Source organism: Papio anubis, chromosome 8, assembly GCF_008728515.1.
Source record: "Papio anubis isolate 15944 chromosome 8, Panubis1.0, whole genome shotgun sequence".
NCBI lineage: Eukaryota > Metazoa > Chordata > Mammalia > Primates > Cercopithecidae > Papio > Papio anubis.
Window position 1 is genome coordinate 94,945,850 of NC_044983.1, and position 24,691 is coordinate 94,970,540.

Genomic DNA, 24,691 nt, shown 5'->3' on the forward strand with positions numbered 1-24,691 from the left:
GAGTTACCTCTCTTAGAATAATGGCCACCAGTTCCATCCAAGTTCCTGCAAAAGACATTATTTCATTCCTTTTTATGGCTGAGTAGTAGACCATGGTGTATATATACCACATTTTCTTTATCCACTCATTGGTTGATGGGCACTTAGATAGTTTACATCTCTTTGCAGTTGCAAATTGTGCTGCTATAAACATGTGTGTGCATGTGTCTTTTTCATATAATGACTTCTTTTCCTTTGGTTTTCTGTTCTTGCGATAGTTTGCTGAGAATGATGGTTTCCAGCTTCTTCCATGTCCCTACAAAGGACATGAACATCCTTTTTTATGGCTGCATAGTATTCCATGGTGTATATGTGCTACATTTTCTTAATCCAGTCTGTCATTGATGGACATTTGGGTTGGTTCCAAGTCTTTGCAATTGTGGATAGTGCTGCAATAAACATACGAGGGCATGTGTCTTTATAGCAGCATGATTTATAATCCTTTGGGTATATACCCAGTAATGGGATCGCTGGGTCAAATGGTATTTCTAGTTCTAGATCCTTGAGGAATCGCCACACTGTCTTCCACAATGGTTGAACTAGTTTACACTCCCACCCATAGTGTAAAAGTGTTCCTATTTCTCCACATCCTCTCCAGCACCTGTTGTTTCCTAACTTTTTAATGATTGCCATTCTAACTGGTATGAGATGGTATCTTATTGTGGTTTTGATTTGCATTTCTCTGATGGTCAGTGATGATGAGCATTTTTTCATGTGTCTGTTGGCTGCATAAATGTCTTCCTTTGAGAAGTGTCTGTTCATATCCTTTTCCCACTTTTTGATGGAGTTATTTGATTTTTTTCTTGTAAATTTGTTTCTGTTCTTTGTACATCTGGATATTAGCCCTTTGTCAGATGGGTAGATTGCAAAAATTTTCTTCCATTCTGTAGGTTGCCTGTTCACTCTGATGGTAGTTTCTTTTGCTGTGCAGAAGCTCTTTAGTTTAATTAGATCCCATTTGTCAATGTTGGCTTGTTTTGCCATTGCTTTTGGTGTTTTAGACATGAAGTCCTTGCTCATGCCTATGTCCTGAGTGATATTGCCTAGGTTTTCTTCTAGGGATTTTATGGTTTTAGGTCTAACATTTAAGTCTTTAATCCATCTTGAAATAATTTTTGTATAAGGTGTAAGGAAGGGATCCAGTTTCAGCTTTCTACATGTGGCTAGGCAGTTTTCCCAACACCATTTATTAAATAGGGAATCCTTTCTCCGTTTCTTGTTTTTGTCAGGTTTGTCAAAGATCAGATGGTTGTAGATGTGTAGTGTTATTTCTGAGGGCTCTGTTCTGTTCCATTGGTCTATCTCTCTGTTTTGGTACCAATAGCATGCTGTTTTGGTTACTGTAGCCTTGTAGTATAGTTTGAAGTCAGGTAGCATGATGCCTCCAGCTTTGTTCTTTTTGTTTAGGATTGTCTTGGCAATGTGGGCTCTCTTTTGGTTCCATATGAACTTTAAAGTAGTTTTTTCCAATTCTGTGAAGAAAGTCATTGGCAACTTGATGGGGATGGCACTGAATCTATAAATTACTTTGGGCAGTATGGCCATTTTCACAATAGTGATTCTTCCTATCCATGAGCATGGAATGTTCTTTCATTTGTTCGTGTCCTCTTTTATTCCATTGAACAGTGGTTTGTAATTCTCTTTGAAGACGTCCTTCACATCCCTTCTAAGTTGGATTCCTAAGTATTTTATTCTCTTTGTAGCAATTGTGAATGGGAATTAACTCATGATTTGGCTCTCTGTTATTGGTGTATAGGAATGCTTTTGATTTTTGCACATTGATTTTGTATCCTGAGACTTTTGCTGAAGTTGCTTATCAGCTTAAGGAGATTTTGGGCTGAGATGGTGGGGTTTTCTAAATATGCAATCATGGTAGACATGTTTTCTAGGAAGCCTTCCCTGAGCCTGTCACAAGACCAAGTTAAGTCACATTTGTGTGTGCTCTTATCACATCACTTAACATATTTCATTCTAATTACTTATATAACTACCTCTGGGTCCGGAGGACAGAGATCATCACCATCATGTTCATTGATTTATCCCTAGAACATAGCACTGCCATGTATAAAATGTATTATTGTAGTCCTTCACTGACAAGTGATTGAATGTGCCCCTGAGAAGGGGTGTAAATTTGGGTGAAGAAGCACACACAGCCAGCCAAGGTAAATTTCAAGAGAGGAATGTAATTATGGAATCATCAGCAGGCGACTTGCATGGCAGGTGGGAAGTGAATATTTTCATCATAAAGGAGGATCTTCTTGGCACACCACAGCATCAACTACACTAATCATAAACTCCAAATATCACATGATAGTAGCCAGCTTCAAGTCTTTCTATTCCTTATCTTTACACAGTTTTCAGATTTAGGGGGTACGAGCTTATAAAAGTCACAGGTTATTGTGTCTTAAAAATCACAAATTCTGTCATAACAAAGAACATGAGCCTTGTTTTCCTAGGAAATTTTATGGCCACCTAACCTTAGTTGTATCTCTCCTATTTGTTCTTTAATTTATTTAACTTATGGTTTGTGTATGTGTTTTAATAATTTTTGGAGATAAATTCACATAACATAAAATTAACCATTTAAGGTGAACATTTAGTGGCATTTAGTACATTTACAATATTGAGCAACTAACACCTCTGTCTAGTTCCAAAACATTTTCTTCACCCCAAAGTAAAACCCCTTGCCTGGTAGGCACTTTGTCTCTATCCTTCTCCCTCCTTCCAGCCCCTAGCAACCACCAATTTGACTCTAAATTCACCAGTCTGCATTTATCCTGTCTGTATGAATTTATGTATTCTGGATATTTTATATAAATAGAATCACATGATATGTGACCTTTTATATCTGGCCTCTTTCACTTAACATACTGTTTTGTATATTCATCTAAATTGTAGCATATATCAGTACTTCATTCTCTTTATAGCCAAATAATATTCCACCATGTGTATATAAGTGATCACTGATTTATAATGGGTCAACTTAAGATTTTTCGACTTTATGATGATGCAAAAATAATAGTGCAATCAGTAGAAACTGTACTTTGCGTACCTGTACAGCCATTCTGGTTTTCACTTTCAGTACGGTATTCAATAATTACATGAGATATTCAGTGTTTTAGTATAAGCTAGGCTTTGTGTTAGATGATTTTGCCCAACTGAGGCCAATGTAAGTGTTCTGAGCACATTTAAGATAGGCTAGGCTAAGCTATGATGTTTGATTGGTTAAGTGTATTAAATACATTCTCAACCTAGGATACATTCAACTTACAATGAGTTTATCAGGATATAACCCCAGTATGAGTTGAGGATCATCTGTACACTACAATTTGTCTATCCATTGATAGACATTTGAGCTGTTTCTGCTTTTTGGCTACTGTGTATAATGTTGCTATGGATATTGCTGTACAAGTATCTGTTTGAGTACCTGTTTTCACATATTTGGGTATACACCTAGTAGTAGAATTACAGGGTTATATGGCAATTTTATGTTTAACTTGTTGAGAAACTGCCAAATTCTTTCAAACATAAAATGGCTGTACCATTTTATATTCCCACCAGCAATGTTTGAGGGTTCATTTCTCCACATTCTTACTAATACTTACTTTTCTTTGTTTTTTTATTTGTTTGGTAAGCTAACACATCATTCTACTGGGTGTGAGGTGGTACATCCTTGTGGTTTTCACTTACATCTCTGTAATGATTAATGACCTGAAGTAGCTTTTTGTGTGCTTGTTGTCTGTGTATTTCTTTGGAGAAAAGCTTGTCTTTTGCCACCCCCACCCCATGCTTTTTTGAGACAGAGACTTGTTCTGTCACCCAGGTTAGAGTGCAGTGGCATGATCTCAGCTCATCGTAACCTCTGCCTCTTGGATTCAATCGATTCTCCTGCCTCAGCCTCCCAAGTACCTGGGATGACGTGCACCTGCCAGTGTGCCCTGCTAATTATTGTATTTTTAGTAGAGGTGGGTTTCATCAGGTTGGCTAGGCTGGCCTCGAACTTCTAACCTCAAGTGATCCAGCAGCCTTGGCCTCCCAACATCCTGGGATTACCAGTGTGAGCCACCGCACCCGGCCTTTTGGCTATTTTTTAATCAAGTTCCTTGACTTCTTGTTGATGAGTTATAAGAGTTCTTCATTTATTCTAGATGCTGTACCCTTATTGGATATATGATTTAGAAAATATTTTTTTATAATGGAAATTTTTTGTTGATGGTATTATGTCCAGAATTGGTGAGTTCCTGGTCTCACTGACTTCAAGAATGAAGCCGCGGACCCTCATGGTGAGTGTTACAGTTCTTAAAGATGGTGTGTCCGCAGTTTGTTCCTTCTTCCCAGTGGGTTCATGGTCTTGCTGGCTTCAGGAGTGAAGCTGCAGATCTTCGCGGTCTTACAGCTCTTAAAGGCAGCGTGTCTGGAGTTTTTCATTCTTCCCAGTGGCTTCGTGGTCTCACTGGCTTCAGGAATTAAGCTGCAGACCCTCGCGGTGTTACAGCTCATAAAAGCAGCGTGGACCCAGTGAGCAGGAGCAAGATTTATTGCAAAGAGCGAAAGAACAAAGCTTCCACACTGTAGAACTAGACCCAAGCATGTTGCTGCTGGCTGGCTCGGAAGCCTGCTTTTATTTCCTTTTCTGGCCCCACCCACATCCCGCTGATTGGGCCATTTTACAGAGAGCTGATTGGTCCACTTTACAGAGAGCTGATTGGACTGTTTTGACAGGGTGCTGATTGGTGCATTTACAGTCCTCTAGCTAGACAGAAAAGTTCTCCAAGTCCCCCTTAGGTTAGCTAGATACAGAGTACGGATTGGTGTATTTGCAAACCCTGAGCTAGCGTGCTGATTGGTGCGTTTACAATCTCTTAGCTTGACATTAAAGCTTCTTCCAAGTCCCCACTAGGTTAGCTAGATACTAAGTAATCAGAGTACTGATTGGTGTACTTGCAAACCCTGGGCTAGAGTGCTGATTGGTGTGTCTACAATCCCTCAGCCAGACATAAAAGCTCTCCAAGTCCCCACCAGACTCAAGAGCCCAGCCAGCTTCACCAAGTGGATCCTGCCCCTGGTGCAGGCAGAGCTACCCGCCAGTCCAGTGGCATGCACCCGCACTCCTCAGCCCCTGGGCAGTGGATGGGACCGAGCGCCAGGGAGCAGGGGGCGGTGCTCGTCAGGGAGGCTCGGGCCGCAGGAGAGCCCATTGCCATGTGGGGGGGAGTTCAGGCATGGCGGGCTGCAGGTCCGGAGCCCTGCCCCATGGGGAGGTAGCTGAGGCCCAGGGGACAACTTGAGCGCAGCCCCCGCGGGCTGGCACTGCTGGGGGACAGGCGCACCCACCGCAGCTGCTGGCTCCGGTACTAAGCCCCTCACTGCTCTGGGCCAGCAGCGCCGGCCATTGGCGGGGCCGCCAGGCGGGTGCCTGCCGGAACTCGTGCTGGCCTGGACGCGGGCCACTGCGCGGCCCCGGTTCCGGACCGCGCCTCTCCCTCCACACCTCCCTGCAAGCAGAGGGAGCCGGCTCTGGCCTCAGCCAGCCCAGAGTCGGGGCTCCTATAGTGCAGTGGTGGGCGGAAGGGCTCCTCAAGCGCTGCCAGAGTGGACGCCAAGGCTGAGGAGGCACCCAGAGCGAGGGCTGTTAGCACATTGTCTCCTCTCAGTATGAGGTAAAGGTCCAACTTCATTTTTTAACATATGGGTTTCCGGTTGTTCTGTCATCATTTACTGAAGATACTAGTCTTTCCCCATTGAATGATCCTGTCACCCTCATCAAAAATTTACAAAGACTTTTGATGGCTGTGTGTGGTCAAAAATTAACAGACTTTTGATGGCTCGTGCTTGTAATCCCAACACTTTGAGAGGCCAAAGCGGGAGGATTGCTTGAAGCCAGGACCAGCCTAGGCAACATAGTGAGACCTTGTCTCAACAACAACGTAATTTTTTTAGTTAGCAGGGCATGGTGGCATGCACCTATGGCCCTAGCTTATCTTGAGGCTGAAGCAGGAGGATCACTTAAGCCCAGTTCAAGGCTGCACTGAGCTATGATCATGTCACTTCACCTCCATCCTCATCAACAGAACAAAACCCTGTCTCAGATAAATAAATGAATAATAAAAAATAAAGACTTTTGAATGTCTAGTGTACGCCATTGAAGGTCTTTTACACTGGAGAAACAAATGAAATAATTTTTAATTTTATTCTAATATATGACCTGTAAGTTCAGCAGCCAAAGAAACAGACTTACTATTTAACTATTATAGTGTGGAGAATGCTATAATTGACAAATATAGCATACTTAGGCTTACAGAAGAAACAAATCCAAATCAAGATAAATATATGCCACATATGTAGGAGATCTTAGGCACAGGCACATAAGCGAAAAGATAAATTAATGCAAAGTTGACATAGGTACAAAATAGTCATCCATTTCTTTTTTTTTTTTTTTTTTTTTACATAAGAAAGTGGCAGTCTTTTATTGCAAATATGCATACACTCTCGGACGAGGTTCTCTGGTCCTCAGGTGTTGGGGGCCAGGGAAGTCGCACCGGCGCTCTCGGGTGATGTTCTCCAGTCCACAAATGCGGGGGCCGAAGAAGTCACGCTGGCTCCTGCCGGCGGCGGACTTTTATGCCTGGGAGCTGGAAGGGGAGGAGTTTGGGGCGTGTATGTAGGAGTGGCTTCTTGAATTTCGGTGTCCCCGGCTTGACGTCATTCTGCGCATGCTCAGTTGATTTGGTTCTTTTCCCGGGCGCGGGAAAATCTGTGATGAAGAACCCGGAAACAGGGACTGCTCCATCTTGTTCACCTTCTTCCATCTTGTCCCTTTTCCTTCACCCAAACAGTCCAACCTCTTATTGATTATAAGAATTTAGGGCGCCGTGGTCTGTCTGGCTGCTTCCTGCTGTTAAGGGGCGTAGTTAGGGTCTGAGGTTGGCAGTTGGGTGTAGGGATGCAGGAGCATTTGGTTGAAGGTGACTCGGGTGATCTCTTGGACCTTGGCTCAGAAAAATTTTATTAGAATGGGAGCAAGACATAACATAAGGCAGAGGATTAGTATGGGAATTAGGAATAGAAGCATCTGCTTATGGGGTTTCAGAGAAGGTTTCACAGAGTGCATGGCTTCTGAACCTGTTTCCACAGAGTTTGGGTGCCTGCAGAGTAGAGGGAGCATTCTGAACAGGGAAGCAGCAGATCCAGAGGCCAGAAGTATGAAAGTATGGCATGTTTTACTTGGCACATAATGTCATGCTTGGCACATAACAGATACCAAATAAAGGCTAAATTAATCAATGACAGAGTGATGATTAAATAGAGCCAGCTAATCAAGAGACTGAATGTGAATGTTTATGAGAGATACTCATTCAATTAAAAACATAAAATTTTAGATCTGTTGTAGCATAGTTCTGATGATTAATCTTGACAGACATATAAATAGGACCTTAATATGATTCTGTTTCTGAATAGGTATTGTAGATGAAATTCCAAAGATACAGTGAGGAATAATGTGTTTACTTCCCTGACCAATATTAAACGGCAACCTTTAATGATGATTTTTGTTCATTCCTCTGGGTACATTACTCAAATTTTGTCTTTAATTGTGATGTGCTTCTATGTGTATGTTGCAGGGAGTGGGGAGTAGGGAAGTTAAGTATAGAGAATCATCAGATTTTAAAACTTGAAGATCTTCTGTTCCTAAAACTTTGATTTTTTTTTCATCCAAGGGAATATATCACAGTTTAATTAAGGCAGCAGAACCAATAGAGTATTACAGAATAAGAGATTCATTTTAGGTGTAAAATCTTACCCAGTTGTGGGAAAAGCTGACAAGTAAGGGTCTGGAAGAGGGAGTTGAAGGATCAAAGTCACAACCAACCCTCCTGAAGCGCTTGACCTGGTTAAAAACTTGGGAGCTTTCAAGGGAACCTCGGAAACATCCAGCAGCACATCCAACTGGTGGACTGAAACCACCAGAAGGCTGGTAGACATTAATGGGAGGCTGTGGCCTCTGCATCTGGGGTAAGGCCGGGAGGCTGGAGTTGCTGTTGTTCAGCAGGGCCAAGGGTCAGGAAGAAGAAGTGGTCACAGAGCCAGGAAAAGTGAGAACAAGCTAGAATCTGCCAGCACCTTTCCATTGGTCTTTTACTGCATTTAAAACATGAAGACTTGCAGAGAATATTGGCTACTATTTCCCTCCATCTTCCAAATCTTGTTAAGGTTCCTCTTTTGCAAAACTCTAAACTCTGAATTATTCTTGGGAAGTGGTTGTAAAACAAAAACTACTACAGTAAGCTAAATTTGAAGTGGTTCTTTGGCTTGTCCAGTGTCACAAAAAATAGAGCTATGTGTAGAACCTTGGTTTCCTTCCTCTTACTAGTCAACTACTTTTCTTCTGCTCAAGGCTCAGATCTTGTAGGCTTGTGCTAAAGTCCGTTGTTAGCTAATCACTCTCTTTTTCTCTTAGCAACCATTTTTGCTACATCTGGGTTTATTTTATAATCTGAGGAAATGTACTGATGTCTACCGTGTGTAGTTTGCACATTCAAGTGACTTGCTGCTTTATATGGCCACCAGTGCTTTAGGGGGAGGTGGAAAGTTTATCTTATAATTACCTGAAAGTACCACTAAGTCTTAATTCTCCAAGTTAATATTGATATACTTTTATCATGTGTAATATTTAAAGATATAATTCTAATAGACTTTGCAAAAGTACACTTAAAAGTAAATAATTTTGTTTTTATCATAATACTTTTATCTGTTCCTATCTCTGACTTGATTTTGTTAGGTAATTTATCTTTTAAACTTCATTGTCAGAGAAATAGTTACAGCATATTTGTTTGTTAAAATATTTTTATATACACATAACAAATTACATGTAATACTCTGTGGGCTTTTTTTACACATACAGAATTTTAAAATTGTTGTTACTATGTTTGCTTAGCAAGCTGACTTGGAATCTGACATGACATATTCCTAAAATTCATTGGTCTTATACTTCTCAGGACTGGTAACCTTGAATATGGGGAACTATGGCTATGTGTAGGCATTAAAATCCCTAAACCATATATTTCTAGCTTTATTTCTGAGAGATTATGACTATTCTCTGTGTCCTTAGATCTCTTTTATTTTTATTTTTTAGACTATTTCCCAAATGTTCGCACTGCACAGGACCCCCAGCATAGTTTGATTAGTGATTAATAAAAATGAGATTTTTTCCAGAATTGCACCTGAAATTATAGATAGGAATATGGAAGGAAAAAAGTTTTAAATTTGTTTTAAATTTTCAACCTGAAAAACATCACTTTTATCTAACTTGTGAGGACATCAAGTTAAGACCTAAGCAAAATCACAGAAGTTAGTCTAATTTTCATACTTTGTAGGTTAATGCCTAGATTGACCTAAACCTACTTGAATGATGTGATTTTATAATTTCCTTAAACTTTACCATGCCTTTACATGAAAAATGTGAATTTTTCTTCTTGCTTAAAAAGTTCCTGGAAAGTGGGTGTGAAGGCTAAACGATTCATGATACAACAGGGGGGAGCAGCTGGTTTTTCATTCTTAGCAGCCAGCAGATATCTTTTTCCTTACATGTTGGCTGAGAGTGTCCTATGGCAATATAAAAAGATGGTGTAGATATAAGAGGACAGAGATCCTGTCTTGCTTGGTCTTACTCTTTTTTATATCTTAGTGTAGTTACTGACTGATACAGTAGGCACTAAAAAATAAGAAAATGTTTAAATTGTGTGTAATCATCATGGTAGCATATATTTTCAATTACTTTACAGTCATCTTACAGCTAAGATGGATGGATAGATAATGCCTTGATTGATTGAAACCCAACTGACTAAAGCCCATAAGTAGCCAGTTTCCCTTCTATGGTGTTTTCTTTTTTCTGTGTTTGTTTGTTTGTTTGTTTGTTTTGAGATGGAGTCTCTGTCACCCAGGTTGGAGTGCAGTGGTACAGTCTCGGCTTACTGCAACCTCTGCCTCCTGGCTTCAAGCAATTCTCCTTCCTCTCAGCCTCCTGAGTAGCTGGAATTACAGGCCTGTACCCCCATGCCCAGCTGATTTTTGTATTTTTAGTAGAGATAGGGTTTCACCGTGTTGGGCAGGCTAGTCTTGAACTCCTGACCTCAGGTGATCCATTGGCCTTGGCCTACCAAAGTGCTGAGAGGCCACTATGCCCAGCCATGGTGTTTTCTTTTTAAGAGAAGGGGCCAAACAGGATTATATCAAGAATGTATTTTAAAAGCATGTGTACAACATTTACCTTTTATACATTATCCTGTATAATTCTGTGAGCACTGTAACTGGTACAACAGTACATACTATTAAAGTTTACTGGTTTATTTATGAATGACAGGGTCTCACTGTGTCACTTATAGTTCACTATGTCGTTATCATAGTTCACTGTAATCTCCAACTTCTGGGCTCTAACTATGCTCCCACCCTATCCTCCCAAAGCACTGGATTATAGGCATGAGCTACTGTGACCAGCCATATTATTGAAGCTTTAAAAATGAAATTTTGAAAATCTCCTGACTTTCTCTTCCTTAGTGGATTCCTATGTAAATCCTCAACACACAATTTCTAATGTTCTTTTCTCTGAGAAACTTTCAGCAATACCTCTAGTGTCTATGAAGTTGGGTTTTTTTTGTTTGTTTGTTTGGTTTTTTTTTTTTTTGATGCTTTTCCTTTGAAAAGATCTAACAAGTAAAATTAGATGACCAGGAGTTTCAGGTTATAGATATAAACAACTGGAATCAAAGCTATTATCCATTGGACATCTCAGTAAGACTGAATCAATATTTTAATTTAGTATACTCATAAAACTGTCTTCTAAATATTGTAATAAATAGACGTAGCACTTGTGATCTCCATTACAAATATATTAACCTTTGTTTTGTTCTTTTGTTTTGGCAGGAAAGTTTATGTTGCTGTTTTTTTTTTTTCAAGAATGAGAATTTTTTATTTTAATATTATTTAATTTTGCCAAACTAAATTTATACTGATATTTTCTTTAAATGTACCTTAAGAACCATCCTCATTTCAAGCTGTAGTTCTTGTAGCATTGTGCACAAGATGCTTTATATGTCTTTAGAGATTAATTCTTTCTGTATATTCAACACCTTGAGATAAAAGATTAGGTCCCTATTGAGTATTTCCACACTTCCTTGTACTTTCCTTATTACTCTACTTATCATACCTTATGATTACTTTGTTTAGTTATCTTTCCTGCTAAACTGAATTCTTAACATTCAGAAACAGCATTACGTACCCATTTTGCCATTGTTGTCTCAGCACCTAGCATCCCTGGCACCATAGGGAGCCCTCAATCCATGTTTCTCAATTTCAGAGTGATAAATGCTATGAAAATAATATAACTGGGTAACATAATAAGAGTAATTGGGAAATTTCCTTAGATTGGAGCTCAGGGAAGACCCCTTCTAATACCTGAACGAGAAAAATGAGCTATCCGTTCAAACACCCCTAGAGTGTTTCTGCTGAGAGTGTTTCAGGAAGAGCAAAGACACTGGAGTAGGAACAAGTTGAGCACGTTTAAGGGATCATGCCTGGCTGGGAGGAAAGAAGTAATAGCAGATGAGTTTTAGGGAGAGAAGGGCTAAATAATGAATGGTTTTGTAAGTCAGAGGGAGTTTGAATTTTATTTTAATTGCATTTGAAAGCCATGGGATAGTGCTCCTGTTGGAAAAAAAGCCTCTAAATGGATATATACCAATAACTATTTCTTTTTTTCCTTTTTTTTTTTTTTGTTTTTATGTTGAGACGGAGTCTTGCTCTGTCACCCAGGCTGGAGTGCAGTAGTACAATCTCGGCTTACTGCAGCCTCTGCCTCCCGGGTTCAAGCGATTCTCTTGCCTCAGCCTCCGAAGTAGCTGGGACTACAGGCCCGCGCCACCATGCCTGGCTAATTTTTGTATTTTTTGTAGAGATGTGGTTTTTCCATGTTGGCCAGACTGATCTTGAACTCCAGACCTCAGGTGATCCGCCCACCTCGGCCTCCCAAAGTGCTAGTATTACAGGCGTGAGTCACTGTGCCTCGCCAACTATTTCATTTTTTAAGTTCCTATAGGATTTAAATTATTTATCTTTATGCCTCCCATTAATATAAATAGAAGAATATCAAGGAATAGGTTTATGTAACACATAGTTTTCCAGGTAGCAGATTATTTATAATAAATGTTTGTGAATATTACTGTTATCAGATTTAGGAATAACTACTGTAAGAGATGGTCTCAGGTGATTACCACAAGTTTTAAGTATCTTCTGCTCTAGTGTCTATAGCTATATAGACATATATCTATATATAGTTCAGCCATAATGCCATACTAAGAAAATCTTTATGTTGCATAAGAATTGCTGTGTGCACCAGCCTGGGCAACATGGCGAAACCCCGTCCCTACAAAAAATACAAAAATTAGCCAGATGTGGAGTCACACACTTGTAGCCCTAGCTACTTAGGAGGCTGAGGTACTGGGATGACTTGAGCCCAGGAGGCAGAGGTTACAGTGAGCCAAGATCATGCCACTGCACTCTAGCCTGGGCGACAGAAGGAGACCCTTTCTCACACACAGGAGGAAGAAAAAAAAAAATTGCTCTGTGCACACAGACCATCTAGCATTTCTTATTCTGATTTTTTGGTGGAATATCTTGGGAACCTTGGTACCACTTTTCCTACTTCTGGTCTTTGATAATATGCAGTTTTTGAAGTGTGGTTCTTAAACTCCTTTCATATTTCCCACAAAGGCATACCAAAATGTATGACAGATGGGCAGAAGAACCTTAGTGTAAATATTCTGAGTCCAAGAAAGATGACCACAGCTTTTCTGACACATGTGTTTTCTTGAGTGCATCTGGCATACACCTGTGCCTTCTTGCTTAGTAACAATTTCAGAGAACTATACTTTTTTTTTTGTTTACAATCTATACCTCCCAAAGCTTACTAGAAGAACTTTTGCCAACTCACATGATTATTTTTCTGTTATTTGCTTAAAACCTTACAATAGTCAATGTTTTGTTATTTTCAACGAGGGTTTAATTTTCTATGGATATAATCCTCTATATTACATGATAGGTACAGATAATTATACCATTTCTTTGTTTATATGGACAATATAGACATATATTAAATCATTGTTATATTGGAGTACATCAGCGAAATATTGATTCCACAGCTCCTCTAACCCTGTGTGCCTTGGAATGGTGTAATCTGTTTTCTTCAGCTGAATTTAGTATCTTTTCGTCATCATGGGTGATCAGCAGTTTCATCAAGATATGTATACTTGTGGATTTCCTTATATTTGACTGAACCAGGACACATTGTGCTTCCTGAGTCTATCAATTCTTATGTTTCATAATTTCTGGGAAAATCATCAGCCATGTTTTCTTTAGTATTTTCTCTTTTCCTTTCTTTCTGTTCTCTCATTTTGGAATTCTAGTTATATATGTTGGACTCATCTCTCCATGTCTCTTCATTTTCCTTTTAAACTTTTCATTTAAAAATTTATTTTAGTAAATTCTGGAATTTTCTCAAATCTATTTCTAGTTTACTAATTATTTCTTAAGCTATATCTAAATGCTATTTATCCCACCTATTATGTCTTTAACTTTAGTAACTGTATTTTTTATTTTTGGAAATTTTCTTTGGTTGTTTTTTCAAACCTGATTTGCACTTTTTAATAGTGCCTTGCTTTTTTTCTTATGTTTTTTAATTCTGTATGTCTTTAGTAATTTTAAGCAAAATTTTTATTTAATTTATTATCAAAATTTTATTATCAAAAGTTCTTGATAATGCGTTTGAAAACAGGATCTAATTTTCCTCTTGCTAATAAAGTTCTTTTTTTTGGTATATAAAATGGTTTGTATTAGGAGCTTATCTTCAACGATCTTTTTCCCTTGAGTATCCTTTTTGTCATTGAGGACATGTTTTCTAGGGAGGTTTTCCATCTGTTTCTGACAGATGCCCCAGGGTTATCAAAGTTCTGATGCTACTGCTACATAAATAACAGAATGGGTATTTGAGGACCACCCAGGTAATATAAGTTAGAGCCACTTAATACACATGGGATATTTCCCATTATTTTTAATTTTCCAGGGCGATATTTGTTTTTTCAACAAGTTCTCTTGCCAAGACAGGCAAACTTTCTTATTCTTTCCGGTTTCTGATGGTGTGATGTTTTTCTGGACCTTCAGGGGCCCCAGATCTAGGTAGGCAGCTCATTTAAAAATCCTTGTCTTATCTCAAATAGCTGTTAAAACTCTATTCCCTTGATTCATTAAGAGTGCTGACCCTCTCAATTTAATGACCCTAAGGTCATTAACAACCTTAGTTAATACTTTGTGTTTTAGTTCCTTCTTTTGAATTTTGAAACTTGAACTGTTATATAGTAAAATATTGCCAGAATTTAATTCTTCATTGTAGTTATTTAGTATTTCTTTTTTGTTTTTCTTTTGAATTTATTCCTGAAAATATTTGAATCTGTAAAGGTTTTTAATGATTTTTTAAAATATTTACCATTACCTCAAATATTTACCAGAGATATCATAAAAGTTAATACTATATACCAGAAAAATAATAGTTTTATAAGACTATTGACATTTATATTTTGTTATTACTTCTAAGGTCACAGGGCTTTCATATTTTGTGTCACTGATTTAATTTATCACATTATGGAGAAAAATGTATAATATGGACAAGTACCTTTTTTTTCATTGCCCTTGGTCATTAATGTTTGCTCTTATTTGGTTCCCTGCCAACTTTTCCATTTTAAGTTATTTTTAATACATCATATATTTTAGCACTCCCCTATGAGAGCACATCAGATGTTACATGTTTCTCACATTGGTCATTTTATGGAATTTGAGCTATTAGGCTATAATTATGGTGTCTCTCAGGATCTCAATCCTTCCTCTATAGTCACAGATTTTAATACTTCCTCCTGTTACTCTCTACTCGCCAGATCTCTTAATTCTTTAAAATTGACTTTCTTGAAATCCAATACTTATGTGTCATAGAACCAGATGATCCAATTTGCTTTTTTGGCAGACACCATATAGAACTCTGCTCATTGCAAGTTGAACAAAAGACCAGAGTACTCTCTGGACTACTCTGATAAAAAGAAAAAATGGTGTAGAAAGACTTGAATTTTAACCAGGCTTTTTCATGAGATAATTTATGCCAATTCTCTGATTTCAACTTTATCAGTTTATGATATAAGGGACTAATAAGGGCATATTTAAAAGGAATATTAAGTTAATAGCTTGAAGCAAAATTTGAGGTATAGCTTGCTAACAAAACATAAATGTATATTAGTTGATAAAATAAAAAGTAAGCATATACATAGTGGACTTGAAGATCTGTACCAGCCCACTTTTGCTTTCTCAATAATGTTTTCCAATTTCATCTTTTACCATGTACTTCCTTTGAAATTATTAATAATTTTCAATGTCAGATAAAAATATTCTGCTAAATAACTGATCAAAGCTGGGAATATATAAAGAAGAACTAAAATAGAGGCCAAAAGCTGTTTTGGTGTCAACTTGCCCTCCAGGTCCAATTCTGGAACCTTTGTTCTCATTGTGTAGCCTTAGCCCAGTACTTGAACTTCATTTCCTTACAGATAATAATGGGACTATTAACAGTCCCTACTTCACATACAGGATTGTTTTCAGGAAGCATTTAATATCTCACACAAAAACCTTAAGAACTGGGCATGGTGACTCAACACTTGTAAACCCAGCACTTTGAGGGTCCTAGGCAGGAGAATTGTTTGAGCCTAGGAGTTCAAGACCAGCCTGGGCAACATGAGGAGACTCTGTCTCTACAAAAAACAAAAATAAATTAGCCAGGCGTGGTGGTACATTCCTGTGGTCCCAGCTACTCAGGAGGCCAAGGTGGGAGAATCACTTGAGCCCAGGAGATTGAGGCTAAAGTGAGCCATGATCACACCACTGCACTCCAGCCTAGGTGACAGAGCAAGACCTTGTCTTAAAAAAAAATGAATTAATATTGTTCTTAGACCTTAAAAAGAAAAGAATTAAAAGATTAAAAGGATATGCTCATGACCCTAATGAGGTCAGAAAGACAGCAGTTATCAAATAGAAGGTCAGATATTAAAAATAGGAAATTAAAAATTATTCTAAACAATAGTAAGATTATTGGTAACAAAAGTGATATGAAACTATTTGCAAGAACAAGAAGTAAACATTTAAAAATTAATTTGTTAAAAAGCTCTGGGATGATACTAATATGAAATTGCTTAATTACATCTGAATTTCTCAAGATGTTATCATCTTCTACAAATCTTATGGAATTGAAGTTAAGAAACGATGACTGTAAAATATGCAACTAGGCACTCTCAAAATAATAATGTAATTTTGCCATACATGTCTGTAGTACAAAGTCTTGGACAAATTTAATGAAAATTATCTTTGAAAAAAGTGAAATGACTAATAATCTTTCACTCTATCTTTTAGCATACGGCGGCATCAAGAAAGGAGAGCAATTTTGACTCCCATTTTGACAGATTTTTCTGTCCGAATAACTGGAGCACCGGCTATCATTTTCACCAAAATCATTTCTCCAGAAAATCTGCATACTGAGGTTAGAACATAATTTTGATTTTATTTTAGTTTAAAAAATGGAATTGCTCCTCTTTGTATGTTAGGGATTGCCACAGTTTCAGCCCATAGGACTTCAAATTAGCTGATTAATAATAATGGCTCTTATCATAGCTAACATTTATGGATTTTGTAGTACTCTTCAGTTATTGCTTTCCTTATAATAACTCATTTAATCCTCATAATAATCTTATTTGTTATTCCTGGTATCCCTATTTTTTAGATGACAAAACTGAGGCATAGAGAAGCTAACCAAGCTACCCAGATTTTCACAAATAGTAAGCAGCAGAGCAGGGTGTGAAACCACCTGGTCCGACTCCATCCTCTACACTCCTAAGTACTACAGCCTCTTTTTAGTGAAAATAACAATAATACTGACAGATAATCAGATTACCTTACATAGTGAGTTCTACATAGATTATTTAGTCTTCACAACATTCTTATGAATTAGATACTACTAGTGTACATATTTTAAAGATGAGGAAACTGAGGTGAAAACAGATTAAGTAACATACCCAACATTAATTGGTGTATCCAGGTTTCAATTCTGATCACTATGACTTATTACCTCCAAATCCATAGAATAGAAATGTATTAATAGGGGAGGTTCCAAGATGGCCGAATGGGAACAGCTCCAAGCTACAGCTCCCAGCGTGAATGACACAAGATGGGTGATTTCTGCATTTCCAACTGAGGTACCAGGTTCATCTGCCTGGGGCGTGTTGGACAGTGGGTGCAGGACAGTGGGTGCAGCCCTCGGAGCGAGAGCTAAAGGAGGACAAGGCATCACCTCACCCAGGAAGCACAAGGGTTAAGGGAATTCCCTTTCCTAGCCAAGGGAAACCATTACACACAGCACCTGGAAAATTGGGTCACACCTGCCCTAATACTGTGCTCTTCCAAGGATCTTAGCAAACGGCAACCCAGGAGATTATGTCCCACACCTGACTCAGAGGGTCCCGCACCCATGGGGCCTTCCTCATTGCTAGCACAGCAGTCAGATCTAACTGCAAGGCAATAGCAAGTCTGGGGGAGGGGCGCCCGCCATCGCTGAGGCTTGAGTAGGTAAACAAGATGGCTGAGAAGGTCGAACTGGGTGGAGCCCACCTCAGCTCAAGGAGGCCTGCCTGCCGCTGTAGACTCCACCTCTGGGGACAGGGCGTAGCCAAACAAAAGGCAGCAGAAACCTCTGCAGATTTAAATGTCCCTGTCTGACAGCTTTGAAGAGACCAGTGATTCTCCCAGCACAGAGTTTGAGATCTGCAAATGGACAGACTGCCTCCGGAAGTGGGTCCCTGACCCCCGAGTAGCCTAACTGGGAGGCACCCCCAATAGGGGCAGACTGACACCTCACGGCGAGGTACCCCTCTGAGACAAAGCTTCCAGAGGAATGATCAGGCAGCAACATTTGCTGTTCAGCAATATTAACTCTTCTGCAGCCTCCACTGTTGATACCGGGCAAACAGGGTCTGGAGTGGACCTCGAGCAAACTCCAACAGACCTGCAGCTGAGGGTCCTGACTGTTAGAAAGAAAATTAATGAAAAGAAAGGACATCCACACCAAAACCCCATCTGTACATCACCATCGTCAAAAACCAAAGGTAGATAAAACCACAAGATACAGAAAAAACAGAGCAGAAAAGCTGAAAACTCTAAAAATCAGAGCACCTCTCCCCCTCCAAAGGAACACAGCTCCTCACCAGCCACAGAACAAAGCTAGATGGAGAATGACTTTGAGGAGTAGTGAGAAGGCTTCAGACGATCAAACTTCTCCGAGCTAAAGAAGGAAGTTCGAACCCATCGCAAAGAAGCTGAAAATGTTGAAAAAAGATTAGACAAATGGATAACTAGAATAACCAATGTAGACAAGTCCTTAAGTGACCCGATAGAGCAGAAAACCATGGCACGAGAACTACGTGACTACGTGTATGCTTCTTTTGAGAAACATATGTCTGTGTCTTTGGCCCACTTTTTAATGGGGTTATCTTGTAAATTTGGTTAAGTTCCTTATAGATTCTGAATATTAGACCTTTGTCAGATGGTTAATTTGCAAAATTTTTCTCCCATGTTGTAGACTGTTCATTCTGATGATAGTTTCTTTGGCTGTGCAGAAGCTCCTTAGTTTAATTAGATCCCATTTGTCAATTTTTGCTTTTGTTGCAGTTACTTTTGGCATCCTCGTCATGAAATCTTTGCCCATGCCAATGTCCTGAATGGTATTGCCTAGATTTTCTTCTAGGGTGTTTATAGTTTGGGGTTTGACATTTTAGTCTCTAATCCATCTTGAGTTAACTTCTGCATATGGTGTAAGGAAGGGGTACAGTTTCAATTTTCTGTGTACAGCTAGCAAGCACTCCCAGCACCATTTATTAGAGAGTCCTTTCCATATTGCTTGTTGTTGTCAAGTTTGTCAAAGATCAGATGGTTGTAGGTGTGCAGTCTCATTTCTCAGTTCTCTATTCTGTTTCATGGGTCTATGTGTTTGTTTTTGTACCAGTACCATGTTGTTTTGGATACTGTAGCCTTACAGTATAGTTTGAAGTCTGGTAGTGTGATGCCTCCAGCTTTGTTCTTTTAGCTTACAACTATCATGGCTATTCAGGCTCCTTTTTGGTTCCATTTGAATTTTAAAATAGTTTTTTTCTAACAAACAGAAAGGAATAGCATCAGTATCAACAAAAAGGACAACCATACCAAAACCCCATCTGTAGGTCACCAGCATCAAAGACAAAAGTTAGAAAAAACCACAAAGATGGGGAAAAACCAGGGCAGAAAAGCTGAAAATTCTAAAACACAGAGCGCCTCTTCTACTCCAAAGGATCACAGTTCCTTGGCAGCAACGGAACAAAGCAGGACGGAGAACGACTGACAAGCTGACAGAAGTAGGCTTCAGAAAATCGGTAATAAAAAACTTATCTGAGATAAAAGGAGGATGTTCGAACCCATCGTGAGGAAGCTAAAAACCTTGAAAAAAGATTAGATGAATGGCTAACTAGAATAAACAGTGGAGAGAAGACCTTAAATGACCTGACGGAGCTGAAAACCATGGCATGAGAACTACATGACACATGCACAAGCTTCAGTAGCAGATTCAATCAAGTGGAAGAAAGCGTATCAGTGACTGAAGATCTAATTAATGAAATAAAGTGAGAAGTTTAGAGAAAAAAGAGAAAAGAACAAAGCCTCCAAGAAACATGGGACTATGTGAACAGACCAAATTTACATATGACTGGTGTACCTGAAAGTGACCAGAAGAATGGAACCTTGCTGGAAAACACTCTGCAAGATATTATCCAGGAGAACTTCCTCAACCTAGCAAGGCAGGCCAACATTCAAATTCAGGAAATACAGAGAACGCCACAAAGATACTCCTCGAGAAGAGCAACCCCAAGACACATAATTGTCAGATTCACCAAGGTTGAAATGAAGAAAAAAATGCTAAGGGCAGCCAGAGAGAAAGGTCGGGTTACCCACAAAGGGAAGCCCATCAGACTAACAGCGGATCTCTCGGCAGAAACCCTACAAGACAGAAGAGAGTGGGGACAAATATGCAACGAATAAGATACAAATTGTCAACACAGGATTTCATATCCAGTCAAACTAAGTTTTGTAAGTGAAGGAGAAATAAAATCCTTTACAGACAAGCAAATGCTGAGAGATTTTGTCACCACCAGGCCTGCCTTACAAGAACTCTTGTAGGAAGCACTAAACCTGGAAAGGAACAACCAGTACCAGTCACTGCAAAAACATGCCAAATTGTGAAGACCATTGAGGCTAGGAAGAAAGTGCATCAACTAATGAGCAAAATAACCAGCTAACACCATAATGACAGGATCAAATTCACACATAAAAATATTAACCTTAAATGTAAATGGGCTAAATGCTCCACTTAAAAGACACAGACTGGCAAATTGGATAAAGAGTCAAGATCCATCAGTGTGCTGTATTCAGGAGACTCATCTCAAGTGCAGAGACACACACAGGCTCAAAATAAAGGGATGGAAGAAGATCTACCACACAAATGGAAAATAAAAAAAAAAGCAGGGTTTGCAATCCTAGTCTCTGATAAAACAGACTTCAAACGAACAAAGATCAAAACAGACAAAGAAGGCCACTACATAACGGTAAAGGGATCAATTCAATAAGAGCTAACTATCCTAAATATATATGCACCCAATATAGGAGCACCCAGATTCATAAAGCAAGTCCTGAAGACCTACAAAGAGACTTAGATTCCAACACAATAATAATGGGAGACTTTTAACACCCCACTGTTAACAGTAGACAGATAAATGAGACAGAAGGTTAACAAGGATATCCAGGACTTGAATTCAGCTCTGCACCAAGCAGACCTAATAGACATCTATAGAACTATCCACCCCAAATCAACAGAATATACATTCTTCTCAGCACCACATCACACTTATTCCAAAACTGGCCACATACTTGGAAGTAAAGCACTCCTCAGCAAATGTGAAGGAACAGAAATCACAACAAACGCTCTCTCAGACCACAGTGCAATTAAACTAGAACTCAGGATTAAGAAACTCACTCAAAACCGCTCAACTACATGGAAACTGAACAACCTGCTCCTGAATGACTACTTGGTACATAATGAAATGACGGCAGAAATAAAGATGTTCTTTGAAACAAATGACAACAAAGATACAACATACCAGAATCTCTGGGACACATTTAAATCACTGTGTAGACGGAAATTTACAGCACTAAATGCCCACAAGGGAAAGCAGGAAAGATCTAAACTGACACCCTAACATCACAATTAAAAGAACTAGAGAAGGAAGAGCAAACACATTCAAAAGCTAGCGGAAGGCAAGAAATAACTAACATCAGAGCACAACTGAAGGAGACAGAGACACAAAACAGCCCTTCAAAAATCAATGAATCCAGGAGCTGGTTTTTCGAAAAGATCAACAAAATTATCGACTGCCAGCAAGACTAAAGAAGAAGAAAAGAAGGAAGAATCAAATAGATGCAATAAAAAATGATAAAGGGGATATCACCACCGACCCCACAGAAATACAAACTACCATCAGAGAATACTATAAATACTTCTATGCAAATAAACTAGGAAGTCTAGGAGAAATGGATAAATTCCTGGACACATACACTCTCCCAACACTAAACCAGGAAGTTGAATCGCTAAATAGACCAGTAACAGTCTCTGAAATTGAGGCAATAATTAATAGCCTACCAACCAAAAAAAGTCCAGCACCAGACAGATTCACAGGTGAATTCTACCAGAGGTACAAAGAGGAGCTGGTACCATTCCTTCTGAAAGTATTCCAATCAATAGAAACAGAGGGAATCCTCTGTAACTCATTTTATGAGGCCAGCATCCTCCTGATACCAAAGCCTGGCAGAGACATAACAAAAAAAAGAGAATTTTAGACCAATATCCCTGATGAACATGGATGCAAAAATCCTCAATAAAATACTGGCAAACCGAATCCAGCAGCACATCAAAAAGCTTATCCACCATGATCAAGTTGGCTTCATCCCTGGGATGCAAAGCTAGTTCAACATATGCAAACCAATAAAAGTAATCCATCATATAAACAGAACCAAAGACAAAAACCACATCATTATCTCTCTCAACAGATGCAGAAAAGGCCTTCCACAAAATTCAACAGCACTTCATGCTAAAAACTCTCAACAAATTCGATATTGATGGAACATTATCTCAAAATAATAAGAGCTATTTATGACAAACACACAGCCAGTATCATACTTAATGGGCAAAAACTGGAAGCGTTCCCTTTGAAAACTGGCACAAGACAGTGATTCCCTCTCTCACCACTCCTGTTCAACATAGTATTGGAAGTTCTGGCCTGGGCAATCAGGCAGGAGAAAGAAATAAAGAGTATTCACTTAGGAAAAGAGGAAGTCAAATTTTGCCGTTTGCAGATGACATGATTGTACATTCAGAAAACTCCATCGTCTCAGCCCAAAATCTCCTTAAGCTGATAAGCAACCTCAGCAAAGTCTCAGGACACAAAATCAATGTGCAAAAATCAAAAGCATTCCTATATACCAATAACAGACAAACAGAGAGCCAAATCATGAGTAAACTCACATTCACAATTGCTTCAAAGAGAATAAAATACCTAAGAATACAACATACAAGGGATGTGAAGGACCTCTTCAAGGAGAACTACAAACCACTGCTCAACAAAATAAAAGAGGATACAAACAAATGGAAGAACATTCCATACTCATGGATAGGAAGAATCAATATCGTGAAAATGGCCATACTGCCCAAGGTAATTTATAGATTCAATGCCAACCCCATTAAGCTACCAATGACTTTCTTCACAGAATTTGAAAAAACTACTTTAAAGTTCATATGGAACCAAAAAAGAGTCCACATGGCCAAGACAATCCTCAGCAAAAAGAACAAAGCTGGAGGCATCATGCTACCTGACTTCAAACTATACTACAAGGCTACAGTAACCAAAACAGCATGCTACTGGTACCAAAACAGAGAGACCAATGGAACAGAACAGAGCCCTCAGAAATAACACCACACATCTACAACCATCTGATCTTTGACAAACCTGACAAAAACAAGAAATGGGGAAAGGATTCCCTATTTAATAAATGGTGTTGGGAAAACTGCCTAGCCACATGTAGAAAGCTGAAACTGGATCCCTTCCTTACACCTTACACAAAAATTAAATCAAGATGTATTAAAGACTTAAATGTTAGACCTAAAAACCATAAAAACCCTGGAAGAAAACCTAGGCAATACCATTCAGGACATAGGCATGGGCAAGGATTTCATGAATAAAACACCAAAAGCAATGGCAACAAAAGCCAAAATAGACAAATGGGATCTAATTAAACTAAAGAGCTTCTGCACAGCAAACACAACTACCATCAGAGTGAATAGGCAACATATAGAATGGGAGAAAATTTTTGGAATCTACTCATCTGACAAATGGCTAATATCCAGAATCTACAACGAAGTGAAACAAATTTACAAGAAAAAATCAAAGAACCCCATCAAATAGTGGGGAAAGGATATGAACAGACACTTCTCAAAGGAAGACATTTATGCAGCCAACAGACACATGAAAAAATGCTCATCAGCACTGGTCATCAGAGAAATGCAAATCAAAACCACAATGAGATACCATCTCACGCCAGTTAGAATGGAGATCATTTAAAAGTCAGGAAACAACAGGTGCTGGAGAGGAAGTGGAGAAATAGGAACACTTTTACACTGTTGGTGGGACTATAAACTAGTTCAACCATTGTGGAAGACAGTGTGGCGATCCTCAAGGATCTAGAACTAGAAATACCGTTTGACCCAGTGATTCCATTACTGGATATATACTGAAAAGATTATAAATCATGCTACTATAAAGACACATGCACACATATGTTTATTGTGGCACTATGTACAATAGCAAAGACTTGGAACCAACCCAAATGTCCATCAATGACAGACTGGATTAAGAAAATGTGGCACATATATACCATGGAATACTATGCAGCCATAAAAAAGGATGAGTTCATGTCCTTTGCAGCAACACGGATGAAGCTGGAAACCATCATTCTGAGCAAACTATCGCAAGGACAGAAAACCAAACCCTGCATGTTCTCACTTATAGGTGGGAATTGAACAATGAGAACACTTGGACACAGGGTGGGGAACATCACACACTGGGGCCTGTCATGGGGTGGGGGCATGGGGGAGGGATAGCATTAGGAGAAATACCTTATGTAAATGACGAGTTAATGGGTGCAGCAAACCAACACAGCACATGTATATACATGTAATAAAGCTGCACGTTGTGCACATGTACCCTAGAACTTAAAGTATAAAAAAAATATATTTTTTTCTAATTCTGGGAAGAGTGTCAATGGTAGTTTAATGGGAATAGCATTGAAACTATTAACTACTTTGGGCAGTGTGGCCGTTTTCACAATATTGATTCTTCCCATCCACAAGCATGGACTGTTTCTTCATTTGTTGAAAAGCACTTTACTT

The 24,691-nt window shown here is 39.0% G+C and overlaps 1 protein-coding gene across 1 annotated transcript in view; it reads left to right on the forward strand.

Moving 5' to 3' along the window:
• Positions 1-24,691, forward strand: part of VPS13B (vacuolar protein sorting 13 homolog B) — an 876,795-nt gene that overhangs the window by 545,352 nt on the left and 306,752 nt on the right. The window contains exon 32 of the mRNA XM_031669315.1: positions 16,531-16,666. Within this exon, the coding sequence (XP_031525175.1) occupies positions 16,531-16,666 (136 nt within the window). The remainder of the gene's footprint in view (positions 1-16,530; positions 16,667-24,691) is intronic.